The 21,587-nt window shown below is 42.6% G+C and overlaps 1 protein-coding gene across 4 annotated transcripts in view; it reads left to right on the top strand.

The window, feature by feature from the left end:
- The window catches only part of DIS3L2 (DIS3 like 3'-5' exoribonuclease 2), a 315,313-nt gene that overhangs the window by 201,835 nt on the left and 91,891 nt on the right, over positions 1-21,587 (top strand). For 3 of the 4 annotated variants that reach the window (XM_006207888.3, XM_072961847.1, XM_072961848.1), the window contains one exon: positions 12,503-12,615. In XM_006207888.3, the coding sequence (XP_006207950.2) occupies positions 12,503-12,615 (113 nt within the window). Of the gene's footprint in view, positions 1-2,405; positions 2,571-12,502; positions 12,616-21,587 lie in introns of those variants that run through there. The other variant, XM_072961849.1, reaches the window with a different exon arrangement.

The raw sequence follows: 21,587 nt of genomic DNA on the forward strand, positions 1-21,587 counted from the left end.
AACCCACAAAGTTTTGGTCAACTAATCTTCGACAAAGAAGACAAGAATATACAATGGAATAAAGACAGTCTCTTCAGCAAATGGTGTTGGGGAAAACTGGACAGAAGAATGTAAATCAATGAAGCTAGAACACTCCCTTACACCATACACAAAAATAAACTCAAAATGGATCAAAGACGTAAACATAAGACAGGATACAATGAACCTCCTAGAAGAAAACATAGGCAAAACATTATCTCACATACATTTCAAAAATGTTCTCCTAGGGCTGTCTACCCAAGCAATAAAAATAAAAGCAAGAATAAACACATGGGACCTAATGAAACTTAGAAGCTTCTGCACAGCAAAGGAAACCATAAACAAAATGACAACCTACAGAATGGGAGAAAAGTTTTGCAAAAGATGAAACTGACAAAGGCTTGATCTCCAGAATATATAAGCAATTGTTGATAACAGTTAACGTTTTGTGATTATGGCATTGAAATGCACATAGATGTTTATATTTAAAACGTGCTGAAAATTGAACATCTCTTTTAAACTTGGCTTTTAAGAGACTGGTAATCATGTTTTGTTAATAGAGGGGCTTTTTTCCCCATTTTGTTATATTGAAGTATACAGTCGTGTCAGTTTCTGGTGTACAGCATAATGTTTCAGTCATACTATACATACATATATTCCTTTTCATATTCTTTTTCATTATAGGTTACTATAACGTATTGAATATAGTTCCCTGTGCTATTCAGTATAAACATGTTTATCTATCCCACGTACAGTAGTTAGCATCTAAAAATCTCTAACTCCCAATTTATCCCTTCCTACCCTCTTTCCTCTGATAACCATAAGTTTGTTTTCTCTGTAAGTCTGTTTCTGTTTTGTAAATAATTTCATTTGTGTCTTCTTCTTTTTAGATTCCACACATAAGCAATATCGTATGGTGTTTTTCTTTCTCTTTCTGGCTTACTTCACTTAGAATGATGATCTCCAGATCCATTCTTGTTACTGCAAATGGCATTATTTTATTCTTTTGTATGACTGAGTAGTATTTCATTGTATACATACACCACAACTTCTTTATCCAGTCATCTATTGCTGGACATTTAGGTGGTTTTTCATATCTTGGCTATTGTAGATAGTACTGCTATGAACATTGGGGTGGACTTATCTTTTCAAATTAAAGGTCCCTCCAGATTTATGCCCAGGAGTGGAACTGCTGGATCATATGGTTAGTCTATTTTCAGTTTTTTGAGGAATCTCCATACTATTTTCCATAATGGCTGTACCAAACTACATTCCCACCAACAACATAGGAAGGTTCCCTTTTCTCCACACCCTCTTGGGCATTTATTGTTTGTGGACTTTTTAATGATGGCCATTCTGACTGATGTGAGGTGATACCTTGTAGTTTTGATTTGCATTTCTCTGATAATTAGCAATATTGAGCATTTTTTCATGTGCCTGTTGGCCATTTGTATGTCTTCATTGGGGAATTGCTTATTTATGTCGTCTGTCCATTTTTAGATTGGTTTGTTTTTTTTTGTTGTTGTTGTTGTTGTTGTTGTTGTTGTTGTTGTTATTAAGTTGTATAAGCTGTTTATATATTCTGGAAATTAAGCCCTTGTCAATCACATCATTTGCAAATATTTTCTCCCATTCCGTAGGTTGTCTTTTTGTTTTGTTTATGGTTTCCTTTGCTGTGCAGAAGCTTGTAAGTTTAATTAGGTCCCATTTGTTAATTTTTGCTTTTGTTTCTATTGCCTGGGTAGACTGCCCCAGGAGAACATTGCCAAGATTTTTGTCAGAAAATGTTTTCCCTACGTTTTCTTCTAGGAGATTTATAGTGTCTTGTCTTATATTCAAGTCTCTAAGCCATTTTGAGTTTATTTTTGTGTGTGGTGTGAGGGAGTGTTCTAACTTCATTGATTTGCAAGCAGCTGTCCAGTTTTCCCAACACCACTTGCTGAAGAGACTGTCTTTTCTCCATTGTATATTTTTATCTCCTTTGTCGAAGATTAGTTGACCAAAACTTTGTGGGTTCATTTCTGGGCTCTCTGTTCTGTTCCATTGATCTGTATGTCTGTCTTTGTGCCAATACCATGCTGTTTTGATTACTATAGCTCTGTAGTATTGTCTGAAGTCTGGGAGGGTTATTCCTCCTGCTTTGCTCTTTTTCTTCAGTATTGCTTTGGCAATTCTGGGTCTTTTGTGATTCCCTATAAATTTTATATTTGTTCTAATTCTGTGAAAAACATCCTGGGTAATTTAGTTTGATGGGGATCACATTAAGTCTGTAGATTTCTTTGGGTAGTATGGCCATTTTAACAATATTAATTCTTCTAATCCAAGCTCATGGGATATCTTTCCACTTCTTTAAATTATCTTTAATTTCCTTAATCAATGTTTTGTAGTTCTCCACGTATATGTCTCCACGTATAAAGTTGAAAGACTTCCTGCTAAAATCTAGGACAAGACAAGGATTCCCACTCTCAACCACTTCTATTCAGCAGAGTATTGGACGTCCTCGCCATAGCAATCAGACAAGAAAAAGAAATAAAAGGAATCCAAATTGGAAGAGGAGAGGTAAAATTGTCACTTTATGCAGATGACATGAAACTATACAGAGAAAACCCTGAAGACTCCACACAAAAACTACTAGAGCTGATAAAAGAATTCAGCGAGGTAGCAGGATACAAGATTAACATACAGAAATCAGTTGCATTTCTTTACACTAATAATGAAGTGTCAGAAAAAGAAAGTAAACAAACAATTCCTTTTCAAATCACATCCAAAAAAAAAAAGTTAAATATTTAGGAATCAACCTGACCAAGGAGGCGAAAGACTTACACGTGGAAAAATATAGAAGCTTTTTTAAAATAGAAAAATCCACAAATGAGTGCGAAACATGCTGAAATTTCATTTTCAAACATGTCTTTGGGAAACCGGTCTGCTGGGATTATACAAACATCCCAGCACTCCTGCAGGTATAAGCAATAGGTTCCTAATTCTAGGCATACACAATGAATTTCTTAAGTAGTGGCAAAAGCCTCAGGCTGTTACAAACTGGAGTCAGATTTTTGGCATGGAAATAGTTGTTTCCTTTCAGCAGGGGTATGCCTAGTTCCTGCTACTTTATTTACTGAGCTCACCTTCATAGAACTTTCCTGCACAGTGCTTTAGTTGCCATTATCCTCCAGGAGAGTTGTCCAGTGAGCTGCCATCCACTCTTGCTGCCTCCTGCCCAGGGTTGCCAGTGGTGCTTTTCTCTTGCCGTGTGATGGGGAATCAGAGATAAGGGGTGTGGCTGGGGGGGAACACAGCATTTTGTTAGTGTGTCTTTATTTAAAAAAAAACTGTAAAACAGGTAAGATATAAAAATTAAAATTTACATAGAGCCAGAAAAAGTCATAATCTTATTGCTCAGAGAAGATCATTATTACCATCTTGATGTATTTCTTTCTAGACATTTTTAAGCAAGGTTTACATTTTTTATGTTATGCTTTTTATCTTTATCCCTTTTCCAGTCTTTGAAAGCTGGAAACATTACAAATGTGTATGCTGCAGAAAAAAACAGCCCCCATATCGTCAGCCTCCGAGATCATCACTGGGGATGTTATCATTCTGCTCTTTCTAAGCCGTGACCCTCTCCTGCCTCTGTTGGCTTGTCTTTCTTTTGAAACTTGTAGCTAGTTTTACTAACTGGATTTTTCCTTTTTAAACTTTTCTTCCCTTGGCTTCAGTCCCTACAAACTTTTTTTTTTTAATTTTTGGAGAGAGAATGTTGAATATGCACGAAAGTAGACAGAACAGTATAATGAACCCCCTTGTTCCCCTCTCCCAGCCCCGGCAACCCTGAAACCAAGGCCAATCCGCCCCATTCACACCGCACCCACCCCACCCCGACTCCCAGCTTTTATTATATGGACCTGCTAACTTCATAACTATGTTTAAGGGTCCTCCTTGGCCCTTCTGACTCCACTCTTTTTTGGCAGCGAGGAAGGACCAAATGCCTGCCCTCCTACTCTCAGAGCTTCTCGTGAGCCTGTGCTCAGCTCTCTGTCCCAGGCCTGACCAGCTGACCTGGGCTTTCCCCACTCCTGAAACGCCTGGAAATTCCCAGACCCTGGGCGTGCCAACCTCACATGTTCAGCCCCTCATTCTCTTTCCTGTTAATGAAGGAGGCCATTGCTCAAATCATTTGGAAGGGGAAAAGCGGAATTTACTACCTGGGTGTTCCTCTTCCATGCTGTTCATATAAATTTAAACTTAGATTCCTGAGAGTTAGATTGAACATGACAAAAATTGCTGTGTGGGCAGTTTAGTTGAGTACTTGCAGATTGATAGAGCCCTTTGTAATAATGAAGGAAAAAGGTTCTCTAAGCTGCTTAGTTCCAGAAGGTGAGCTCACCAGTTGAGGAGTTTGCAGCCAACACTGTTCATTAACCCTTTTCCGGATGGTGAATAGAAAATACAAAAGACAATCCACAAAGTCTTCAAATCCTGGCCTTCCAGAGGACCTAAGAAATCGTCTTGTACAACCCCCTCCTCATGCATGGGACTTTCCATTGCACTCAGATTTACTTGTCCCAGAATTTTTTACACTGACTCCTTTTAAGCTTATGAAATGTTCTCAAACCATCACCACATCATGGCCATGGACTACTGCCATGGCTTGCTGTACCAGTGGTCAACTTTGGTGTTTGATTACATAACCCAATACCACACAGAACTGGAAGACGTCAGAGGTTGAGTTGTCCTTCTTACCTAGCAACCCAATCAGTTGCCACCAAAGTCAGAGGGAATTTGCTTACCCCAACTAAGAGATGGAATTTATTGTATGGCCACAAGGTGATCCAAGCCTAATTGTTTCTCAGCTATGGAGTCTGTCTCTAACATTCAGTGGGACTAAACTAAGGCCAAGGCCTGCATCCCGGCTGGATGTGCTGGCCTGTGTGAGGCCCTCTCACTACTGGGGATGTCTGGACAGCAGAAAGTCCCTTTCAGTCCTGTTGGTTAGATTACCCTGACTGAGCTTGCAGAACACTGTTTTCTCTCTCTCTTAAGACTCATGTTGTTGGGAAGACTGGCCACAGAGTCAGGAGGGTGATCTGGGCAAGAGCAGCGTGTTCCCATCGTGTGGACTGGATGGAAACCAGTGTGTGGGACAAGAAATCCAGCATCTGTTGAATGTCCATGTGTCTAGTAGGTTATGCTTCTTTTCTTCGTCTACCTTTGTTTACCAAACATATCACTTCACTGAAGGATTGATTAAGTTTATTTGCCTGACGGTGCCATTCCTGAGAGATCCTGGTCTTCTTCAGTCTCATTGTTTTCAGTCCAGTATCACCTTTGACTGCATTAGTAGAACCGTGGTTTGCAGAATGAAGGAGCTGACATGAGAAAGTGAATGTGGCATATTCAGTGAATGTCACTTCTCTGCTTAAAACTCCCCAGTGGTTTCCCATCACACCTGAAATAAAATCTAAATGCTTCATCCTGGCCTATCCAGTCATGTCTCACTGGGGTCCCATCTACCTCACTGGCCTCCTAGCTTCCAATTCGCCTCTCCGTTCCCATCTTCTTTCTATTCCTTAGTTGTAGCCAGCGTGCCCCCACCTTTGACCTTTGCTCTGGTTATCCTCCTGCCTGGGATGCTCTCCCCAGGGTCATCGTGTGCCATGGTTCTTTGCAGGCACACAGGTCTCAGTTTATTTCCTCAGAGAGACCTTTCCAAGCTAAAATCCCCCTCATCCTCATCACCTCACCCTGTTTTGTTTTCTTCAAAGTCCTTTTTGTTTTTTAATATGTATTTTTATTGAAGTATAGTCAGTTTACAATGTTGTGTCAATTTCTGGTGTACAGCACAGTGCTTCAGTTATATAGGAACATAGATATTCATTTTCATATTCTTTTTCACCCTAGATTAAGATATTGAATGTAGTTCCCTGTGCTATGCAGTATAAACTTGTTGTTTATTTATTTTATGTATATTAATATCTGCAAATCTAGAACTCCCAATTTATCCGTTACCACCCCCTTCCCCCACTGGTAACCATTAAGTTTGTTTTTTATGTCTGTGAGTCTGTTTCTGTTTTGTAAATAAGTTCATTTATCTTTTTTAAGATAAAATATCACTTAATATGTGGAATTCAAAGTCCCTTTTACTATCATAAGTAATCTTACAATTTATTTGTTTGTTTGTTGTCTTTCTCTCCCCATGAGAATGTAAGCTCCACAAGAGAAGAGACCTTGTCAATCTTGGTTGCTTGTATGTCTAGAAAAGTATCTGCCACATAGTAGGAGCTTAATAAGTGTTTGTTGAATGGCTAATTGAGTGAATGAGGTGGTTATGAAGAGCATGTTTGGAGGAAGACGTTGAGGATTATGAGGTGAGTCAATCCAAGCCACATTGATATTAGCCTGAAGGAGAGAAGATCTAGAGGGCTACATGCTAACTGTCTAAACATTTAAAGCTGATGCTGTCCTAGGAGTAGAGCCCAGCCCTGCTGGAAGAGATCTGCCACTTTCCTAATTTCTTGTAGCCAGATTGCTCTTCTCTGAGGGGCTGGCTTTGTTCTGGGCGGCCCCAGGGGGTAGAACTGGGCAGACAAGTGGACAGTCTAAGAAGATGTATCTTGGCTTTAAAGGGAGAGATTTTTTTACATTGTTTGCTGAGGCTGGAGTGGACTGCATGAGCAAGTAGTGATTTCTCAGGCACCACAGGTGTGCAAGCATAAATTGGGCACACTCTGGGAAGACCTGGTGTGGGGAGAACTCTGCACAGTTAGGCCAGGCAGAGTTTCCAACCCCTGTCAACCCAGAGTGGCAATATCTACCCTGTGTGTTTGTTTTTTTCTTAGTCATTCAGTAAATATCCTATACCAGCAGTGTATGCAGGCTTTTCCTTGCCCTTCATGCTGGCTACAGATGAGGGGGGAGACACCTCGTGACCTCCTTGAGTAAGTCGTGTCGGGTGGGTGGGGGAGGGTGTAGGAAGGGTAAAAGGTGCTATAGGAAGACACAGAGGTCGGGAGGGGGATCCTGGTCCAGGTCATCAGGGAAGGCCTGCCAAAGGGAGTGGGCTTTCCACAGTGGTCTGCAGGCCCGGTGGGCGTCGCCAGGGAGAGAGACAGGAGAAGAATACCCTGCAAGGGAGAGCAGTGTGGAGCCTGATAGGTTTGAGCAGCTGAAGAAGTTCTGGTGCAGTGACTGGCACATAAGGAGTTAGGGCCAGGAAAGTTGAACATGCTCAGGGCAGACCCACACGATAAAGAATTTTGTCACTGTCGCCTCTTTGTGAAGCAGTGATAGAGCACAGCGCGCAGAGGGAGGAGTGGAAGAACCCAGGCGAGGGCCAGTAAGGCCTGGGAAGCCAGATGGCTGCATGCTCATTGCAGTGGGGGCCTGGCAGGGTTTACGCAGTGAGGTAACAAGGAGGAAAAGACATTATCTTCAGTGTGGGAAATGGGTTTGAGAAATGTCAGGGAGAACCACACGTAGGTGTTAGATCTTCCTTTAAAGAAATGATGGTGGTCCTGGCTGAAGTGGTGATGTGTGAAGAAGAGAGACAGATTTGAGAGACATTCAGGAGGGAGAGGTCAAAGAGACTGATCACCGCAGGCTGAGAACAAGCCTAGGTTTTGGAGGGGTTTTGGCGGTTGTGGTGCCTTTTTTGGTTTGCTGAAGTGTGAGTGTGAGATGCCTGGGGGACAGCTAAGTGGCAGTTCCCAGTGGACCCTTGTGTATATCAGTCTGGAGCTCAGAGAGATCTGGGCTGCTGGCCCAGACCGAGGAGACCAAAACACAGAGATGATGCTTGATCTCTTGAGAGTGGATGAGACAGTCCAGGCCGAAAGAGTGGAATTGGAAGCGCAGACAGCCGTGATGAGCTTGAAAGCACGCCAATATGTAAGGGACAAGAAGAGGCAGAGGAGCCTGAGAAGGGGCAGCGACAGAGTCAGACACCCAGAGTGGGGCCTGGAGCCATAGGAATGGTGTCTCACGGAGGGAGAAGTCACCAGGCCTCAGATGCCCTGTAAGGTCAGGCCAAGACAGTCCTAAAAATGTTTGAACACTAGAGACCTGGACAAAAGCAATTATTTTTTGCTTTTGCTAAATGAGGTACATTTAGCAACATTGTTCCCCTATATGCTGGATTAAAAGGAGCATCCTACTGGGTCATGAGGTGCCTCTGTCACCACTGTCCAGTCTCAGCAGAGGGTAAAAGTGAACTCAAGTGACCTAAGTCTGGAAGGCTCTGGTCTCACTCCTGGTAAAGGAAGCCTGATACATTCCCACCTGTGGCAGGCATAGCCCTTTCAGGTGCTTAGGACAGTCAGTCTGCCACTAGCTAAAGATACCTATACACTAGGATTTAAAAAGGAATTACTAAATCTTAAGGGTTCAAAATTAAATAGAACTGGAGTTGACAGCTTAGTGGTTGTTCTGTAATCAGTGCTTGTTACAAGTGGCTAAAAAGATTGGCAGTGGGAACAGGGATGTAGCTGTGAACAGGGCTGGGAAAAGTCTGACAGGACTTCTGAATCCATAGCCAAGAATGTGACTTCTACTGACTCATAAGAGGTAGGGAGGGACTTTTCAGCTGTGACCCACTGAGCTGAAAAATTGAGTTGTGTCATCTTGTCCTGGAGTTACTGTGACAGTGGTGGAGGGAGGGGGGTGATAATAAAAGGAGCAAAAGCTCCGAATCCGACCTGGTGTTGCATCCAGAGTTCCTTGCGTACTAGCCAGGTAACCTTGGACGAGTGACATGGAACGTTTCTGAGCCTCAGCTGATTCATCTGTGAAACACGATTTATACAGCTATTGTCAAAGCTATTTTCATGTGTGTGGAGCCCCTGGCGCAAAAGAGACAGTAAATAAGTGGTCACTGCTGCTCTCCTTGTTATCATTTTTATGATCATCATTGTCAACGTTACGTTCATGGAGTTTTTATAGAGTACAAAGCACTTTCACATGTTCTTACTGAAGTAAAAACAGATTTCAGCTCAACTTGCTCCCAGAGTGAGGTTTTGCAGCCTTCCTCTGTCACAGCACTAGTAATATCACATTGTCACCACAGCGGAGTATCTGCCAACCTCATCAGACTGTGAGCACCTTAAACAGAGGGCTCGCCTCTTTTGGCTGCCCAGAGCTGGAATAAAATAGTGGCTCCCTTTCCATGTATCTCAGATCCGTGTAAGGAAACACTCTTCAGAAGTAGAGCTGGTGGCTTCAAGATGCTAGCTCCCCACCCTTGAGGATGTGTCAGGGGCCACCTGGCAGGGATGCTGTTGGGATGTGGGTGAACTGACTGGGAGACTGGCTTAGAAAAGATGATTCTTGAGCCCTGCTGTATGTTCTTATTAGTGTTTTAATTGGATGAAGCCATTCTGGTGTCCACTGGAGCATTTGCATTTGTTTAAGTTTGCGGGCCCTGTGCAGACGTGGCTGGCCTTGGGGACTCTTCTTCCTCCATTTGCCCAGCTCCTCAAAACTCACAGGACTCACCTCAGACTTAGTAAATAAAAAATTTTTAATACAAAAAATATTTTAAAGAATACTTTTATATGGGAGACAGTACTTTTTGAAACGTCAAATTGGTCCTAGATGTTTTGGCAGCGTATACTACATAACCTTTTGGATCTATATTTTCTCTTTCATAGAATAAAAACTTCAGTGCCTCTGCCTCAAGAGTTCTGCAAGTTCACATTATGTAAATATATGGAATAAAATATTTACTTAGGGTTTCCATAAAAAAGATCCAAAAGAGAGAATAAGAAAGCTTCTCTTCCTTGGTTTTAGAGGCTCTGCTGGGAATTCTGTGAAATTTAAGCCTTTCCGATGTGTTTTGATTGGCCCCCTTTGTGTTTTATCTCCTGTAATGAACTCTTTGTCAGTTTGTCAATTTTGACTCAGGACAGAAAGTTCATGTGTAGTAACAACACACAGACTGATTTTTAAATTATGGTTTATTTCATGATGTAATAATCCTCTCTCTTTTCCTTTAGTCAATATTTACCTGTTAGGCCAATACATTATAATTCTAACTTCAAAGGGAGGCACTTTATTTTACCTTCTCCAAGTGTTGGTTTTAGATACTTGTAATATCGAAACTGGGAGTTGAACTGTCTGAGACTCTTGGCCACATTCTCGTAAGGCTGAGTTCCTCGATCATCGTGGGGCTGGTTTCCCTGCTCCCAGTGACCCAGCCGCACAGCTGCGTGGCTCACAGAGTGAGGCAGCTGAACTTTGAGCCATGCTGGTTTTCCTCAGCCTTCCAGACTGCCTCTCCTCTGTGGGAAATAGATCTGTTGTATTATCCCATAGCAGCCAGGATTTCTTAGATGGACTTGAGTTTTCCTTAATGTATTCATGTTACAGGACTGGATGGAAAAACCCAGTGACTTCCCTGTAGGAGGGTGGTCTCTGAGTGTGAGACAAATGAGAATGGGGAATCTGAAATTCTTTTCTTTCCCTGAACCTCTTATTTTAACTCCAAGTTTAAACATTTTTCCAGTTCAAAAACCAAGGAAAGAATCATCCCCCAGTGAAGAAGAAATAGGAGAACAATAAATAGCTACAAATTTTACAAGTAAAATGTGAGATACCTTAAGACTGATTATCCAGGTAACCAGAGGATAAAGTGGTGATGTGTTAGTAAACTCCTCTGAGTCAACTTGGGTTTCAGTCAGGATTCCTTCAGTGAGTCATAACTGAAAGGAAATTGATTGACTCATGAGCTGCCAAGACCACAGGTAGGCTAGTTTCTAGTTCAGCTGAATCCTGGAGTTCAAATGAGGTCATCATGATTCTCCCTTTGTTTCTTAGACCTATTATTTTCTGTACTGGCATCATTATGTGGCAGAGATGTTTCCTGGGCAGCTCCAGACTTATTGTCCAGAGTCCTGGGAGAGAGACCCCCTTTTCTGAAGTCCATATCAATCCCTGGAAACAGGCTCAGAATAAATCTACTTGGGTCACATGCCTCTGCCTAGACCAGTCATTCACTGTGAGCAGGAACAAGGTACAGTGGAATCCCATCAGGCATATATTTAAATTATAAGCAAGTTCACCTTTGGGCTTGTATCATCACTGTGCTTCTGTCTGCCCACGATGCTCGCTGTCTTCAAACTATGTGCTTGTTTTACATGTGTACTGTTCTTCATATTTGATCCATTTTGTGCATTTTTGTGTATATATCTTTGTGTGTATTTGTGTGTTAATCACATATACTACATTTGATAGATGATTTAGGGGATGTTCAAGAGTACATCTTAAATTTATAACCTAACCAGCCCCCCAAGCCCACTTTAGGTGCAGTTCCACCAGCCTGAGTCATCTGACCGTCTCTTTGGCAGGGCCTGTTGAAAAAACAAGTCCACCAGGAAAGGAAAGGGCAATTCTAAAAGGGAAAAAAGTAGGTCTTTTACCAGAATGGGAAAGGCTACAGGCAAACAAACCAATTGTTGATACATTCACTTATTGAGTGCCTGTGGTGTGTCAGGCATTTTTCTAGGCATTGGCCTCCAGTATTGGACTTGACACAAAAGGCTCTGCCTTCCTGGAGCCTGCACTGTAGGGAAAGGTGAACACGTGAGCTGGTAAACATGTGCTGTGATAACTGATGGTGATGACAGCCCTGAGGAAAAGACCATGATAAGCATCTTCAGTTATGGATTAGCTGCTTTAACAGTACAAGTGGAGGAAACAGGGGGCAGAGAATCTCTTCTTGTTCTGGGTTTCTCTTCAATTGGCCCTTATAAGGTAAGAAAGATTTTGATAGGCAGACCATGTTGTGATTATTATCCCACATGTAAGAAAAAGCATAAGCCAAGCAAGCATCTGAATGGGATGAGGTAAGATATGTTCTGGGAATGGAAAGGTTTCTCATGACAACCGCATAGAGAGCATGTGGAGATGGGGCCGTAAGTCTAGCCAGGTAGACTGGGGTGAGACCATACAAGGGCATGAATAGCAGCCTAAGGAGTGACATCACCAGATCCATGGTTAAGATGATTATTAGCAACAGTGTGGAGGCCAGGTAAGAGGGGCTGGAATCAAGGTAGGAAGGCCAGCCGTGAGGCTGAATAAAGGCTGTGGCCAGAACAGACAGGAAGGGCAGAGCTTTCAGAGGCAAGAATCTGCAGGATACAGGGATTAATTCCCTCTAGTGAGCTGAAAGGATTTGTTCATCATCCAAGTCTTCTTTTGCAAGTCTGCTGATGTTTACTCAAAGACAGAAGGCTTTAGAAATGGGAAACATCTTGTAAAAATGGTTAATATTGTTAATTCGGGATAAAAATCTCAACACCAGTTGGTATATGATGAAGAAAGTAACAAAAATGAACACTCAGCCGATAGATGGAGTGCTCAGCAAGACCAAAAATGGCAGCCCGTACTCCGCCCTGTGGCCTCTGGGAGTGACATGCATTCTCGGGATGGAGTCCCAGGAGGGATTGCCCTTGCCTTCCATGCCAGGCTGATCAGCCTTCTTGTGTATTTACAGGCAATTTTGAGGTGGGAGTTCACATCGCTGACGTCAGTTACTTTGTTCCTGAGGGATCCAATTTGGATAAAGTGGCTGCTGAGAGAGCTACAAGTGTCTACTTGGTTCAGAAGGTAAATGTCTCCAATTTCTTGGACTCAAAAACGTGCTTCTGTTTAGTCGTCTTCCTTTGTTTATTTCTCTTTAAAAAATTATGAGGAATAGCAATCTTGTCAGAACATCTTTTCTCACTTCTAATACGATCTTTAAAGAAAGATTTTCCCTGGGAGAGTGTTTGCCCTCTGTTGTTGTGTTTTCCTGTTAGGCCTTTGTATGTTTAAGACAAACCAAACTGAAGCGTTCCCAAGGCAAGACGCAGGTACTCATCTCAGGCCCTCGGACCAGCCCTAAGTAACTCAGACAAGTAGTCAGATTCAAGAGGAAATGAGGAGCTTCCAAACTGTTGTTGCAGAGCGAGGTTCAGCAAATTCAGCCTGTACCAGTCACCATTTTTATAAAGTTTTGTTATAATACAGTCACCCATTCATTCATGTGATGTCTAAGGTGCTGACACAGTGCTCTAGGAGAATGGAATGAAAATGTACTAGTGGCCTTTTAAGAAAACGTTTCAACCACTGTTGTAAGGGTGCAGGCTAATCTGCTCTCATAACCAGTGTACCACTCTGGTGGGCGTGTTGGTAATGCAGTTTTGCATGTATGGGGGCAGAGGGGATATGGGAAATCTCTAACTTCTGCTCAGTTTTACTGCAAACCTAAAACTGCTCTGAAAAAATAGTCTGTTTTAAAAAAAAAAAAGTTGAGGAGTGGGAGAGGAAGGGGCTCCTCTAGGACTTAATTATAGCCATGTCCTTCAGGGGCTGGAGATCCTGTTACCTGTGGCCCAACTTTAGCTCCCCATGTCTTGCTCAGGCAGCCATTAACAACCCATGGTGGAGGGTGTCCTGTATGGAGCCGTCTACTCCCTCTCCAGAGGGTGCTCGCACAGATGTACGTTGTCCCAAACAGAAGCCAGAGCTGTCATCTGTTAATCCAGTGGAGGCCCTCCCTAGGGAAACCTAGCACCTCCTCTCCCCTGCCCCATAACAGTACTTTCGGGACCATTACAACCTAGAACATGTAATCAAAATCCTAGAGCTCTACCTGCTCCAGGAGAATTGGACATCTGGTCTCTTCAGGGCTTCAGCTTTGACTTACCAACACTTGTTGGACAGCCTGAGGCAGGGAGCCTGAGTATCTTCTAGCTTGTGACACCTGGGAATGTCACAACTAGTTGGCGTTGCTTTACTAGGAAAGATGTGAGAAAGACAGAGAACCCAACTCTCATCTCAAAAATCTGTGCAATCCACCAGGATGGCTAAAATAAAGACAGATAATACCAAGTATCCACAAGGATGTGGAGTAGTGGAAACTCTCACTGCTGCAGGAAAGGCAAATTGCTACAACCACTTTGAAAAACTGTTTGACAGTGGTATGGAGTGAATGTTTGTGTCCTCCCCTCCCCCTTGCCAAATTCATATGTTGAAATCCTAATACGATGGTCTTAGGAGGGGGGACCTTTCAGAGGTTATTAGATCATAAGGATGGAGCCCACGTGAAGGAGATTAGTGCCCTTACAAAAGAGACCCTAGAGAGCACTCTCATTACCATGTGAGGTCACTACAGGAAGGCGCCATCTATGGACTAGGAAATGGACCCTTACTCGACACACAATCTGCTGTCACCTTGATCTTGGATTTCCTAGCCTCCAGAATAATGAGTAATAAGTGCATGTTGTTATAAGCCACTCAGTCTATGGTATTTTTGTTATAGCAGTAATAAGACAGGCAGTATCTTTTAAAGTTAAATGTGTATACATACCTTCTGGCCCAGCAATTCTACTTCTAAGTATATACCTAACAGAAGTGGGTACATGTGTTACAAAAAGAATGTGTAAGAATGTTCATTGCAACACTATTCAAAATAGCCAAAAAAACTAGAAATTATTCATTACCCTCAATTGTAGAATGAACTAATGATTTGTGGTATAGTCACACAGTGGGATGCTATACAGCAAGGAGAATGAACGGATGACAGCTCCACTCACAAACATAATGGTGAAAGAAACCAGACACAAGAGTACACACTGTATGAGTCCATTTATATAAAGTTCAAAAACAAGCCAAGATAGAAGTCAGAATAGTGGTTACCCTTGAGAGAAAAGGGCCCGAGTAGTTATTGAACTTTAATGATCCTTGATCTGGGCATTGATTACATGAGTGCTCAGTTTGTGAAAAAGCATCAGGCTTTTTCTTTATGATGTGCACTTGTGTGTGTGTGTGTGTGTGTGTGTGTGTGTGTGTGTTTGTATGTGTGTGTGTCTGTATGATACTTAAATAAAAACACATGTTTTTATTTTGAAGCTTTTTGGGGGTAACTTGCATTCCACTCTGGCCCCTTTTAGTATATATACCCAGCCTACTCAGGCAAAGGAACCACATCAAAATCCAGGTACCTCACTCACTGCTTGGCTTTCCTGAGAACACAGCTCTGTTATTTGTATGTTGACTACACTTAATATAACCTCAGGTTGGAGACATTTCATCCACACCTCCTGCCTGAAAATACAGGTGGCCAAACCCAGCCTTTGTCTGGCCCAAGACCTCTTAGGGAAAGAAGATGAGACTTTATAATCCCTTTTATCTACAAAAACTGTAATGTTATGATGGAAAGAGAAATTGTAGTAGCAATCTTTTAAACCTTAAAGGCCACATGAAGAAAATAAAATGTTCTCCCCATACAGAAAAGTTTAACTCTGCCCTTCAGATTTGAATATTTAGGAATTTTAGACACAGCTAGAAGTTCTTTTTAGCAGGTGGCTTTCTCTTATCTAGCTGCTGCATTCTTCTTTTATAGCCAGGAATTAGGTTTCAGAATCAAAAAATGAAAAAATAAAATTGGATTAAATAACTAAGCAGATTTCCTTTTCTCTTCTCTTTACTCTAGTTTCATGATTGTCACAGTTCTAGGATTTCTCTTTGGGACTGTAGAGTTGGGACTCTTCTCTTAGGCTCTGAAAGTGGGGAGCTGGATGGAGGAAGGGCCCACGTGCCTCCGAGTGGCTCCAGGCTCCGGCTGCCCAGCACTGCCCCCAGCTTGGCAGGAGTGAGTGCCGCCGGCCCACAACCTTGGACAGCAGCAGCTGTGCATTCTGATTCCTTTGAACCACTGCTCTGACCTTTCTTCCTACTCATTTTTGTTTCTTAAAGGACTGTGTCCAGGAACTTTCCTGCTGTTTCCACTTTACTTTGCCTATAAAGATCTTCTTAAAAGCTGGATGAGCTGCTTTCCCCCTCCTCCAGATTCTCTCTTTCTCATTTGGCAGAACCATTTCTCCCAATGTCATCAGATGGGGGAAGGAGTGTGTGTGTTGGGGGGTGGGGGTGCCAGTTGATTTCCCACCTATGGGGAATGTAGCACTGGTTTCATTCAGTGTTACTGACTTACAAGGAACTGATGTCATAGTTACAGTTTAAGTTTGATTTGGGAAATTAGCCCATAGATTAGGAGAGTGTACAGTGAGACAGATGTTGCCTCCAAATATCATGTTACTGTCCAGATATCATCCCACTGTATTTTAAAATGAAGTTCTTTTTGTTGGGGTTTTACTCACACTAGTAAGATTTGGTTACTTGTGTTAACAATAGGGCACACTCAGGAAGAAAGATAAATTTATATATTGTCCACTTAAATTCTGTGAAAAAACATTTTCTTTTCAACAAAAGATAGGTCTCTGTTAGGGTAAAGGACAACTGTCTGCCTGAACTTAGGCCTGTCCTTCTTAGAGGACATGACATCCATCTAGTTAATGCGTCCTAGCTATCTTCTCTGAGAGGGAAATACATTGTAATTGAAAAATGTAAGGTAATTTTTAAAAAATAAGTGAATGAGCTTTAAAAGTAAAAGAAAACCTAAACAGTTGAAACCTAAACCTAAATATTCTGCCTTTTGGCCCAAGCGCTCGTGTTATTTTAGGTGTGAAACAGCTCAAATGAAAGTGCGCCTATAAATCTCTATGATATTTCATTGGTACTGCTTTATAATAGACATCAAAGATTGGGATTGGAAGCCTGTCTTAAAGTGGAGTCCAAAGAATTTTAAGATGTTCCTTTATGACCCCAGCAGGTTGTCAGAGTGTTGATGTTTTGTTAATGTCAAACTGTGTAACAAAGAGTTGATCAAATTCGGAATTCATGGAAGTGTTGATATGAAAAAGAAAACTCTTTAAACAGAGATGTTGGCTGGCAAATGAACTGTCTCTTTCCTTTAAGTTGTTTCAGTGTGTGAGTGGGGAGCTAGCTGAGTGTACCTTATTGTAAAAACCTACGAATCCTCAGACAACAGGAGAAAAACTCACCAAGTTCCCAGGCTCTGACAGCCATTGGGCACTGAAGATGTGAGGGAGCTTTGGGCGCCAGCAAAGGCTGAGCTGCAAGGAGCAGAAGAAGCCCCCACAGCCCCTCCTGGTACTAGAGAGCCCCCAGTGGGTTGCTGTCTGGTCTCCTTGAGCTGATGTCGCTGCTAGACTCTCCTGTTCCTTTTTGCTTAGATGATTGATTCTTCCCCTCTGTGGCCCTTTCCGTTGGTCACAGGGCTGTCCTGGCTAACCCGTTGCTGAACTTGGCGAGCCTGCCCGCTGTGGCTTTAGCAGATGTTTCTGCTCTCAGAGGCTAATATGAGATTTTATAGTCTTGTTGGTACCCCCACCCAGCTGCCTTGGGCAGTTTACCTACATAATCAATTTCCCTCAGCTCTCCTAAGCTCTAGTCCAGAATGCTTAGAAAGTCAGTGTCCTATCATCAGTGTCCTTCTTTTCCGTGACCAGCTTTTAAGCTCTGCCCTGACCCAGCTTTGATTCTGGCCCTGAAACATGCGTAAGAAGACTTAGCACCCTTTAAGCCCATTTCCTTTTCTGCTGCCTAAAGTGCTAACAGTCTTTATCCAGTTAGCATTTACTGAGCACCAGCTGTGTGTCAGGTGCCAGATCTATAAAGATGAGAGAGATGCTGATGCCCTGGGGAAGTCAGAGGAGGCGGGGGTAACAAACAATTACAATACATTGGGCTGCCTGTGGTTACAGAAGCACTCCCAAAGGGATGAAGTATAAGAGGAGAGAGAAGCTGTACCTGTCTGGACTGACAGTAGGAGAGGAGCTTCTACAAGAGCCAAGAAGTCTTCCTAAAGCAGCTGATTTTTGAGCGATGTTTCAAATTTTGAGTAGAAAATTTCTAGGTAGACAAATATGGATGGAGAGGACATTCCAGGCAGAGGCTAGAAAAAGCATGGAACATTCAAGGAACAGTATACAGTTTGGAATTGCCAGGGTATAAGTTGCAGGGGGAGCCAAGGGACAAAGTTACAAAGGGAGGCCTGGGATGGCAGGCTAAGGGGCTTGGATTTCATCTTGAGGTCAAGTAGGGAAGTGACATCGTCTCCTTTGACAAAGATAGAAAATCACCTTAGCAACTGTGTGGTTGAAGAATGGTGAGGCCAAAGGTAGGAAAATTATTATCAGTACCAGGGCCCTTTCCCTGAGCCGTGGCCATTTGAGGCTTTGAGTAACTACCCCAAAACAGACAGGGATCTTTGCTCACAGAATCTTAGGAGAGTTGACCAACATGGTGGTGTCCAACTGGACCCCAGGTGAGCTAGAGCAATAGATGTCTTCTGCCTGGTGCCAGAATGGACATCCTGAACAAGGAGCATCACACATTTGCCCCCAGAATGCATCCCCTCCCAGTCTAGCAATCCATGACACATGACAAAGAACAGGTCTGAGCAAATGGGGGAAGTTAGCTTCCCACTGTTATCTTTGCTGTCACCTTCCAGATGGGATCTGAAGGCCCTCTGCCAGCTTCCCCTTGAGACTTCTTGACCACTGAACATGGAGGGTCCAGGCTGTACTGAAGACCTCTTGGCCCCACTGAAGATCTTTGGGCCTTCCCTCATTAGCAGGACAAGCAAAAAGCCAAATTACCGAATTCAGATCATCAACTATTGGGGAAGATAAAGGCAATGTGTCCTAATATAAATGGGATTGCAGATTATCACTGGGTAGAATTCAGTAAGAAGATGCAAGAATCTGGAGAGTAATAAGGAAATTTTATCCAGAATAATTTCCACTCTAGAACTCTGCTGCTGGCTTAGGAGATTATCAAACAGTGGAAGAGGAAAAAACTCATTTGAGAGAGATCTAGAAGGTGAAACCTACGGGACTCAGGAACTGATTGGGGGTAGCAGAGAGAGGAGAATAAAGGAAACAAGAGATAACACCCAGTATTGTTCTGTTGGGTACGTGTGCAGGTGTGTGTGTGTATGGTGGTGATTTTGTTTTTGCTTGCTTACTTAACTAAAGACAGAGTGCTGTTCTTAGAGATAGAAAAGGTAGACATAGCCAATGTGGAGAGGAAAACGCTGGACTTTGTCTTCTGCCTGCAAAGCTTGAAGTATGCATGGGACATCCAAACCAAGGTGCCCAGATGGCAGTATAACAGAGGGATCTAGAATTACAAGGACAGGCAGGGCTAAAAGTGCAGGTGTAGACAGACCCATGTATCAGTGGTGGTACAGTCCCAGGAGTGGAGGACATCCCCGGGGACAATGTGCAGTGAGAAGAAAGGAGAGCCAAGTGCAGAGGGCATCTGAGGAGCCAGCTGAGGGAAGGAGCCTGGTAAGGACCAGCGCAGAGGAGGGTCTGGGAGAGCCCACTAGTTCTGCGTGTTCAAAACCTGCCTGCACGTTTATAGTGTGTAATCTTTTACACAGAAAAAAGACGAAAGTTCTCCCAGCATGCTAACATTGTTTATTCTAAGACATGGGGCCTCAAAGTCTTTACATGCTTATGTTTTAATTTGTTATCTAAAATTTCTACAATGAACATGTAATTTTTGTAATTTTAAAATGTCACGTTGGGTTGAAAAGTGAAAGGAAGATGAGGAAGAAAATAGGAAGCATACACTATTGTGAGAGCCACGTGTGAGAGGGGAGGAGGAGATCTGGACTGGGGAGGGGAGGGTGCGTTGTTCATAAGACAGCAGACTGACCTTGTAGTTGTGTCTACAGGAAAGATAAAGACCAGCAGAGCAGATAGCTAACTGAGAAGTGCTTTGGCAGGGAGGCAGTGGATCAAAAGCACAGGCAGAAGGCCCGGCTTTGGATGGGAGGACACATGCATATCACGGGACTGAGCACACGTGTAAAGTTAGCAGAGACGTGGTTGGGAGAAACAGCTGAAGGAAAGGGCTGGAAGGAAGCTTGGGTGGGGTTGAGTCTGACATTTCTCAGTTTTTTCTGAGAAGAGTTGACGTTTTCTGCTGAGAATGAGGAAGGAGGCAGTTGGGTAGGAAGTTTGAAGAGAGTAATAAAGTTTTGGAATAGAGTCTGAAGTTCACATAGAAAGAAACTAACCAAAGGTGGGTGAAGGGACTGCCAGCCTCCACTGTCTGGTTTAGTGGCACACCTCCACAATGTCTGGTGGTTTTCTCCATCACTGCACAGCCATGAGTTGCAAAAGCAGGAAAGACAGATTGTAAGAGTGATTGTGGAGTCTGTAGAGTTGGGACAGTGAAAGTGAGCGAGTTTGAGAACTTCAAAGGAACTATCCATGAGGTCCACACCAAGTAGTGAAGCTAATGAGGGCAAGACAGGGCACAGCTGGGGAGAACTCTCCAGGGAGTGGGGGATGCAAAAGCATTCACATGGTGCTGGTGACAGCCAGCAGTTTTTCAGCTGCTGCTGAGACCTGGCTTCTCTCTTCCAGTTATACATTGTGTTCTGTACTTATGACTCCTGCCTCGAGAGCGGCTGCCTGTCTCTCTGGCCCCTGTCCCATGGGAATCTCTGCTGTGCTATGGACTTGACACATAAGCCATGAGTCATGGGGTACATTCTCAGTGACATCGGCAGAAATCAGGCCCAATTTATGAGAGGCCCTGCATGCCAAACCACAGATGTACCTGTAACATTTTTATTCCTATTCCTTTGAAAGACAGAGAAATAAACATTTCTTTACAAAACTATATGGACATAAAGTTTATCTTTATGTTTTATGTACTATTTTCTCAGAATCCTGCCCCAAGATCTAGTGAAAGTTTATTAAAAGGAAAGCTCTTTAAAAATTATACTACCCCCAAAGTTTTAATGTTTAGCTTTTTCATAAGCCCATAGATTCTTTGACATCCGACCCTTGCAGTGTGAATATTAAAATGTTTTCTTCTGTGTAAGATACAGGATACCAAGCAATGTTTATAATCCGAGCAGCCACTGAGTGTGCCAATCGTTTTTAGGAGAGAATAGCCAAAACAGTTTATTTTATCCTTAAAATACTAGCTGCCTATGAAATTCTTATGTAAAAATGTTTAAATAGAAATCTACCATATATTTCATAAAATGCTTTATGTGATGTAGTAAGCAGTAAACACAGAAAAAGATAGGTGATTTGTTTTCTGGGTAAAAGTCAGCCATTCATTTGTAAACTTGAAGTGTCTGCTGTGGGTCAGGTGCTGTATAGAGAGATGGAAATAATGCTCATTCCTGAAGATTCCATGGTCTCGTGGAGAGGAGAGACACATAAAGAAGCAATTAGGATCACCTCACACCAGTGAGAATGGCCATCATTAAAAAGTCCACAAACGATAAATGCTGAAGGAGGGTGTGGAGAAAAAGGAACCCTCCTACACTATTGGGAATGTAAATTGGTGCAGCCACTGTAGAGGATAGTATGGAAACTCCTCAAAAAACTAAAAATAGACTTACCATATGATCCAGCAATCCCACTACTGTGCATATATCTGGAGGAAGATGTAATTCAAAAAGACACTTGCACCCCAGTGTTCATAGCAGCACTATTTACAACAGCCAAGACATGGAAACAACCCAAGTGTCCATTGACAGATGACTGGATTGAAAAAATGTGGTGTATATATATACAATGGAATACTGCTCAGCCATAAAAATAATAAAATAATGCCATTTGCAGCAACGTGGAAGGACCTAGAGATTGTCATTCCAAGTGAAGTAAGTCAGAAAGAGAAAGAGAAATACAGTATGA

The sequence above is a fragment of the Vicugna pacos genome, chromosome 5 (genome assembly GCF_048564905.1).
Source record: "Vicugna pacos chromosome 5, VicPac4, whole genome shotgun sequence".
NCBI classification, from domain to species: Eukaryota; Metazoa; Chordata; class Mammalia; order Artiodactyla; family Camelidae; genus Vicugna; species Vicugna pacos.